The sequence below is a fragment of the Mytilus edulis genome, chromosome 1 (genome assembly GCF_963676685.1).
Source record: "Mytilus edulis chromosome 1, xbMytEdul2.2, whole genome shotgun sequence".
NCBI lineage: Eukaryota > Metazoa > Mollusca > Bivalvia > Mytilida > Mytilidae > Mytilus > Mytilus edulis.
Window position 1 is genome coordinate 13,043,237 of NC_092344.1, and position 9,510 is coordinate 13,052,746.

Here is a 9,510-nt window from a genome sequence, read left to right on the forward strand (position 1 = left end):
CTCTCATTGGCAATCATACCTCAACTTGTTTCTTTATCAAGAGAGAAGTGATTGAATTATTATGATAATTATGTTTTTATTTTTTACAGAACATAGTAATAAATCGATAGAGAGAAAACAAATCCGGGTTACAAACTAAAACCGAGGGAAACACATCAACTATCAAAGGAAAACAACGAAACAACGGAACAACGGAACACTGAAGTGCAACAAGAATAAAACGGACAATGCAACATACATAAAAACGAACTATTGGATAACAACTGCCATTTCCCTGACTTGGTACAGGACAGTTTAAGAAAAAATATAACACCGTCTTGCAGAGAAAGTGCGAAGCATTGATGAGTTCCATTTTTTTTTAAATTTGGTCAATGAAGGCGATAACTTTTGTCAATATATTTCCCGCTGTGGCAATATGATTAAATACAGTATACCTGATGTCACCTGTACATACATTAGACGATAGATAAATACTTCATGCTTACTTAGTTTTAACGCCATTTGTAAGTTTTACCTGTCCTTTATCTACATTGTATGTAAATACAAATGGCGACTGTTAGTGTTATATTAGGACAACGTCAATACCATTTAGGAATTTTTATTTTATTAACTTTAACTGGTAAGACTTAGTACTTATATTGTCTTCTTATCAATAATCATAATTAATTGTTCCGATATTTTTTTTTAAATTTTAAATGTTAACTTAAGTTATTGTTTGCTGTAATTACACTAGTGGATAAGTTAACTTGAATGATGTGAAAAAGAGCAGGTTATTGCAGCAAGACATTGAATTCTGAAATAATATAAATATATTAGCATCGAAGTAATATTTTTATTCGATAAAGGCGCTTGCTAGTAAGAGAAAGATACATTAATATTAATTTTTGCATGTCTCAAAAATCACCTTTCATACATAATGTGAAACTAATTTCTGTTACATGACTTTTCTCAAGCCCTGAAGGAACAATAAATCATATGTAAAGCTACATTGTGTGGGTTCACACTGCCGATCAGACCAACTCGATCAATCCCGATCAAGACAAATTAAGCGACCTGGAGACTGGTCTGGCTCAAGTCGACAACAATGTTTGGGGTGATCTACCTTGGTCGTCATCGGTCTGACTTTCTACCCGAGAGTTTTTGACATCATGTCAAAAACATTCGAGTACAGTAAGGATGGAGAAGCCAGTTACTCGAGAAGAGATCGGAGATTTGTCGAGTAGCGGTTGAATTGATCGAGAAAGGATCATGTAGAGATCGAGTTTAGTCGGAATACGAATAGTTTACCGATCAGTACTCGATCATTTCGATCTTTGATTCACTAATATCAGATCATTTCCCGATCAACGCCAACCTGTTGGATATGTGGTCCAGATTATATCGACTAATGCCCGATCGCTGCGACTTCTATATTTTTTTTCATCCCAGACGAACCCAGAGAACCCGATCTCTACGCGACCACATTCGACCACTCTTCGATCTCTACTCGGCCATACACGATTCTCCAAAAATGTGTGCAGCTCTGATTAACTCTTATAACTATGCTTCTGCAAAACTATAGTGTCTCTATTTATTTTTTTAACTATACACAAATTCCTCCATGAACAGTACGCGCCTGTACATTTGCAAGGATGACTTGTGTAAAATTTTAAAAGAGAGACAACAGATACCAAAAGAACAATCAAACTTAAAGATCGAAAACAAATCGACACAGCCATAGCGAAAAACGAAAGCCGAAGAGAAGACAAACAACAGTCTACAAAACAAAACAAAGAAAAATAAAAAATTAGCAACACGAAACCCAATAAAACCAGGTACATGTATGATATTAGGTGTTCCGGATTGAAAGTAGATCCTGTATTTTGACCCCAGAGGATTATTCTGATATGAAAGTAATTGTGCATTAAAATTTATTATAAGACAGCTGATTACTAATTTAGCCTTCAAAGTTAGTTATTTAAGAACATCCATATATTTTACTTGTTTAATATGCTATTTTTGTTTGACTGTCCTTATTTTCCGTGTGTCCAGATTGTTTTGTAGTATCACAATAAGAAGATGTGGTATAATTGTCAATGAGACAGAAATAAACCACTATATGTCACCGTACGCGCACGGTCGAATGTTTTCAAACACTTTTTTCGTACGGTTTTTTAAGCAATTTTATATATAAAAAAAAACTGAGACGAAAGACATATGATTTTCATTTGAATTCGTGATAGATATGTGACCAGGGGAAAAGCAGCTTCAGTTATTATTTTAGACAATAATATAAAATTCTCGATTTTGATATTTTAGACTTTAATTCTTTATGTTTTATAATTCATTATATTTTATAATTTCTTTTCTATTTACATTTCGTATCCAGGACTTAAAATCAACATGCTTTGATATGTATTTAATTCTCAGTTTGGATATTGAGTGACATGTTTATTCCCGATTGTCCCACTTTTTAAAATTTTAGAGTTCTGATTGTCCCACATGAAAAGTTCTGATTGTCTCACATTATTTTATTATATTGTTGAATATGGTGCTGGTATTTGGGGTTGCAAAAATTTTTCTTTTATAAATGCCATCCATAATAGAGCTTGCAGATTTTTTCTTGGAGTGGGTAAATATACTCCAAATGCTGCAGTGCAGGGGATATGGGGTGGATACCTATCTTTCAAAAACAATGGCAATGCTTAATTCGACTATGGTGCCGTTTGAACAATATGAGTTCTGATCGTTTAAACAGAAAAATTTCATATGGGCAGACATTATGAGTAAAAAACATAAGTGTATAAAAAATTGGAATTTTTATGTAAGGAAAACGTTTTCTGAGTATAATGCAGAACATTTGTGTATCATTACAGAATATGTTGATAGTACCTCAGTTGTCAATACTGTTATGTCTAAAATGTTTAGTAAATATGTCGAACAGTGGCAAGGCAATTTACAATCAGAGAAAGCTTTATCTGGTAAAGGTGGTAACAAACTTCGTACATATAATCTATGTAAGAACAGTTTTGAAACGGAAACTTATTGTAAAATTCCAATGTCATTTTCGCAAAGGAGTTCTTTTGCCAAATTTCGATGTGGTGTAGCATCACTAAGAATAGAAACGGGGAGATTTGAAAAATTAATTTTAAAAGATCGAGTCTGTGATAATTGTATGAATATTTTAGAAGATGAAGCCCATGTTATTTTATCGTGTCCTTTGTATGATGATTTTAGAAAAAAAATTATTTGATGAAGCAACACATTTTAATAGTGATTTTATGTCTTTTGATGATAAACAGAAATTAGTGTTTTTATTTACAGATAATAATATGATTCGTAGCTGTGCCAAAGCCTGTAATCTTATTTTAAATAGACGTAGAAATGTTTTATAATGTAAATAATGTTAATGTCAATATGTTTTATAATAGATGCATTCTTTATATAATTTTTAATGTTATAGTCTCTTGTAATTCTGTACAGAATGGCTCTCTTTTTATATTTATATACTTTTACATTTATTGTAATGTTGTATTATATATTATTGAGAGATGAGACTTAAATAAAATATTGAATTGAATTGAATTGTGAAATGTTCTTAAATAAACAAAAGACTTGGTGTTTGCTATGTTAAAATAACAAGGATTAATTATTGCCTGTTCAAAGCGGTAGTATTTCAGGGTTATATCAATTTCATTGATGTATAAAATATGATTTTTTTTTAAAATCATGAAATTAATGCACCTTTATCTATAATACTAAAATTACGAGGTCCAATTTGTCAGCCGTCATCACGTAAAAACGACGAATCACAGAATTCAACTTTATATATAACTAATATAGTACAAAGGTGTAGATTAAAAATTGCACCACTCCAGGCCCTTTTGTTTTCCACGTAATTAATATTGCCAATAATGAAGAAGTTCCGGGTCGAGTCCGCTACCGATACCAATAGTATATTCACCTGTTACCTATTACCTTATCTGTACGTTCCGCATCTGACAGGCGCACCACCAAACGTTGTATTCAGGATTATATGCTATATACACGGGTCATAACCACAGGGTTGACACTACTAAATTGTCAAATTGTTACCTATTGTAGTATTTTAATCAGTTAGACTTTCTAAGATAACAATACGAATACTAAAAATCTGGACTAAAAATAAGGCGTATAGGTACAGTTTTCAATTTGTTAGTGGGCATGACGTAAAACAGCGAGGCAAAGAATTCAACTTTACTTATAACTTATATAGGACAATGCTGTTGATTAAAAAATACTCCATTCCAGGACTTTTTGTTTTCCAAATTATTAATATTACCAATAATTGATAAGTTCCAGTTCGACGGGTTCAAACAGAAAGACTTGAAAGCAGAGAAAAACTGTGTATCTTATAATCGGCATGACTTTAACAGATGACAATACTAATACTAAAATAAGACTTGCGCATAGTTATATAGTACTTTAATTCAATCACAGACCCGTGATATCACGGGTGTGTTCTAGTATGATAAAAATATATCATTTCTGAGTGATTTAATCATCAGATTACTGTTCTTTTCATTAAATAATATAACATTTCCTATTTATAATATACATAAAAAATGTTACTTTTATTTGTAAAACAAATACGAATGCCTTTATCTATTCTGACATCGGACATTTTTTTGTTTAAATTCTAAATAAATATTAAAATAATGCATAGTTACATTTAAAAATCTAAGATTGCTAGTCACCAAAAGATCGTTGCTGATTTTTTGTTTGCTTTTGAACTGAAATAATTGACTGTAAATAGCAGAAGATAATGGTGATGCTAAAAACTTACCTTTATTAAAACTAGCTAATTGTGTGTACATTCTTGCATACGTCAGTTAAAATTAAAAAAAGAAGATGTGGTATGATTGTAATCAGACAACTCTCCACAGCGACCAAATGAACAGAAACTTACAACTATAGCACACTATAGGGCCTTCAACAAATAGCAAAGCCCATACCGCATAGTATGCTTCAAAAGTCCCCGAAATGACGAATGTTTCTATTAGCTAATTAGTGACATTTTACCGTTTTACCGTTTGCTCGGCTTTCAATGAATATATAATATAATAGACTTTAAATCAATAGGAAAATGTTATTATATATCTTTACCCTTTTATATCTGAAATAAGTCAAGGTTGCCTTATTAATCTATTTTACAAATATCATGTACTACAATTTAGACTAGTATCAAATTAATCAAAACAGATACTGTTTATATGACATTAATTTTGGCAATGACAACGAATATCATTTCAACTCTCGGATTTATAAGAAATGTTCTATTTTATACTCCGATTCCTTTTTTCTTTCAGATTGCTGTAAGTCTGATGCATGTTCTGACGGTGAAGATTGTTTTGACGACACCAATGAAGATAATGAGAGCACTTTGTAAGTTTATTCATCAATTTTCCATACATACGACGAGTATGTTGGCATTAGCTTTTAGAAATCAAAGGGGTAGGCCCGGCAAGAACCCATCTTCGTCCCAAAATACAGCGTTTTTACAAAGTTGCTGAAAAAGTGAACTTTAAGCTACTCATTTGAAAGTAGAATACTTGTGTTACATATATATGGGCTGTTTCCACTTTAATACACTGGACATGCATCAGATAAAATGGAAGTGGCTGCACTCTTTATATTTGAATGTATGTTAATATATTTAAGGATGTACATAACATTAAATAAATGTTGACTGATACCGAACATGACAAAAAGACATCAAATAACGTTATATCAGTTTATCAAAAAGTTTTAAAAAAAAACAACGTTATATTAAAATGTTACTGTATTATATTACAAGAATAGTTTTACACTTATTTCATTTGTCGTACATGTGAACTCATTGAAGGTTATATGCAACACGTATGCGTATATATCTGCACTGTGAGCAGTGGCGGATCCAGTCATTTAAAAAAAGGGGGGGTCCCAACACAGAGTAAAGGGGGGGGGGGGGGGGGGGGTTCCAACTATATGCTCCCATTCAAATGCATTGATCGACCAAAAAAAGGGGGTTCCAACCCCCGGACCCCCCCCCCCCCTCACCCCTGGATCCGCCACTGTAGAGGGCTATACATGTATAACATATGGGAAAATAGGTCCTGAGTTTTGATCTCTTAATAGTGTTACAGCAAGTGTCTCTGGACAATCCGGTTTCTTCCAACAATAAGTGCATTGAAATTGTCATACAAGTGCTGAAAGTAGCGTTAAATACTAATTGATAAATCTATTTAAAAGACATTTACAAAATTCAATGCACAACGATTACATCATTAAATATTAATCTATTTTAGCTCTTCAGGAGAATTTGCTGGTATAATAGCAGGAAGTATTTTTGGCGCGTGTCTGTTCTTGATTTGTGTTATTTGTATTTGTAATGCAGTGAGGAGAAATACGTCATCTGAACAAGACCATTGTCAAGATAAACCAACAGGGTCATCAGTGTCACATATAAGTAATAGAAATACAACAGGTAAATATTATGTTATTTTATCTGCAAAAGAATGAAAAATCATATTATTTTTATTTTTGTGATTGCAATGTTTTTGATATGGTCAGTGAGGAATGATAATAGATATTACCATTTTACCGACTTTTGACTGCAGAGTTGTTATGGCAGATTATTATGTATTATAGTAGGACAATCTTGTACTCTGTCAAATATGGGCAAACAAAAGAAGTACTAAAACTGAATATAATCGGTGCAATTGTTTTGTGGAGGGACTGTTTGAATATCTCATTGATGTCATTAACAGTATATTTATTCCCAAATTAGACCGATTCTTAGTTTGAAAAGAGGTAAAACATATATGTGTAATAACCATTGTTTTTTTATTAGCTAAAAAGTAAAATCACAAAAATACTGAACTTAGAGGAAGATCAATTGGGAAAGTCCATAATCACATGGCAAAATCAAATAACAAAACGCATCAAAAACGAATGGACAAGAACTGTCATATTCCTGACTTGGTACAGGCATTTTCAAAAATATACCATGTTCTGAAATGTTGAATAACATTCCAGACAAGTTTCTTGAATGTAAACTCATGCCCCATACGGGCCATACCATATCCTAGATTGAAAACTCATATATCATAATGCATATCCTATACCATGCTCTTGATCTTTTTACAACTATCATTACATACCATTTTCGAGTCTAGAATGTAACTCATATCCAAATTAAACCACATCAGAAAATGTCTCCGAATGATCACATATGATGTATGGAAAATTGATATAATTTATGATTTGAAAATTTATATTGCAGAGACTCCAAGACCAATACAAGAGAATGGAGGCTATATAAATACTGGATTTATCATGGAACCCACAGCACCACCGTACACTGATTTTAATTCTGCTCCACCTTCTTATGATGACGTCGTAAATGGAGATTTTTGTAAATAAGACTCGACTGAGTGGACACATACTTCCTGTGAGGAAGGTTATAACCGATGACAAATGTCGATATCATAGAACTTGATATAAATGCAATTCGACATGCTAGACACTACCATCTACTTGTCACCAGACATCGAATTCACACATGTACCACTACGTCTACTGCACAGCCGTCATTGAGAGGACAATTAGCGCATAACGTACATTAGTTTATCATCCTGGCTTCCGTCTAAACATGATTTGGAAGGAGAGAGTGCAAGCTCTGAAATGTTTATGTTATATATGATCACAAAATCTAGTATAATCAACATAAAATTACACTAAGCATAAGGAAATACAAAGACTACGGCGCATAATATAGAATAAAGATCATCAGATAAACTTCTCGGAATACTTGATATCATATCCAGATTCCTCATTGTTGGAGGAGAAATTGCATTAAAGATAATTGTCTGATTCAGAAATAGTTTATTCATGGCATGAGCTACATGTATGTAAAAATAGGGAGATGTGGTATGATTGCCAATGAGACTCGGGTGATTCCACCAAAGGTTCAAATACTCATTTTAACATTGGTAGCCATTACATTCAGTGGCGGATCCAGAACTTTTCCTAAGGGGGGAGGGGGGCGCTGACTGACCTGAGGGGGGACCCGCTCAAGAATATATGCCTATTGGCTACTAAAAAGATAATTTACAACTCTAATTAGAACAATATGTTTCAATAATCAATACACAGACATGGGCGAAGCCAGCGGGGCCTTAGGGCTCGCCCCCGCCCTCTCTTTTGGGAAAAAATGTTGATTATATAGGGAAATTAAGCATGACTGTAGCCCTCTTATGGGGTCAGTGACCCCTTGTAAAAAGTTCTGGATCCGCCACTAAACGACGATTAAATTAAATATATGGATGAATGGAGATGTGGAATACACGTCAATTGGACAGCAACCCAACAAGAATAATAATGAAAATGCAATGTTGAATATTGGACATCGTTTATATACACTACTTAAGCGCTTATATATTTTGACATGCATACAATAAAGATTGGTTGCTTCTTTTTGTTACTGGTAATTTATAGAAATTCTAAAGTTAACTCGTATACTACCGTAGAACATTGATATTTTGAGGAGAATAAGACTGATTAATGTATAGGAAGATTTGGTATGAGTGACAATGAGATAACTCTCCATCCAAGTCACAATTTGTAATAAACATCTGCGCCATGAGCGCATGATACGTCTTTCGTCTTGTGTGGAAGTGTTAAGCAATAATCATATATTGTTTTTGAGATACGGTGGAACATGTGACCCTCCCCCCCCCCTCTTTTTTTTTTTACAAAAAAACTAAATATCACTAAAATAAACATTTGAATCAAAACCAAAAAAGTATACAGATCTTTAGATTAATATAACTAAGAAGTGTGTAAAGTTTTAAGCAATACATATAAATTGTTTTTGAGATACGGCACGACATGTAAAAAAAAACTCCCCCATTTTTACAAAATACTCAATAACTCAAAAAGTTTTCATTTTATTTTCACCAAAAAGTATACAGATCATTTGACCATCATAAGAAACAACTATATTAAGTTTCATGAAATTTGGATAAATAGTTCTCAAGTTATGGTGCGACATGTTTACGCCGGACAGACAGACGGAGGGACAGACAAACTGATAGACAGACAGACGGACAGACGCCGGACATTTGTATACCATATTTACGTCCCGTCAAAATTTTGACGGCCGTATAAAAAGTAAAGCCTGAATATGGATAATATGCGGATTACGATATTAAGTTGTTGTCCGTGTTTGTTAAAATGTGATGGTAATAAAATTATTCTTACACATATGAATAAAAGGAAATGTCGGGTAGGGTATTGACCAAACACGCAGATTAAAAAACAGACGACATGTGTAAATTTAAACGTTTTATACTGATATAAAAGAAGATGTGGTATGGTTGCCAATGAGTCAACTCTCTCCAAGAGACCAAATGACACAGAAACTAACAACTATTATATATAGGTTACCATACGGCCTTCAAAATTAGCAAAGTCCATATTGCATAGTCTAGTCAGCTATGAAAGGCCCCG

At 33.1% G+C, this 9,510-nt stretch overlaps 1 protein-coding gene across 1 annotated transcript; it reads left to right on the top strand.

The window, feature by feature from the left end:
- Positions 1-471: 471 nt before the first annotated feature.
- On the top strand, positions 472-7,880 carry LOC139524343 (uncharacterized). Its single transcript, XM_071319112.1, has 4 exons — positions 472-619; positions 5,328-5,403; positions 6,306-6,484; positions 7,283-7,880. The coding sequence occupies exons 1-4, from the start codon at positions 547-549 to the stop codon at positions 7,420-7,422; spliced, it is 468 nt and encodes a 155-aa protein (XP_071175213.1). The 5' UTR covers positions 472-546; the 3' UTR covers positions 7,423-7,880.
- Positions 7,881-9,510: the final 1,630 nt, after the last annotated feature.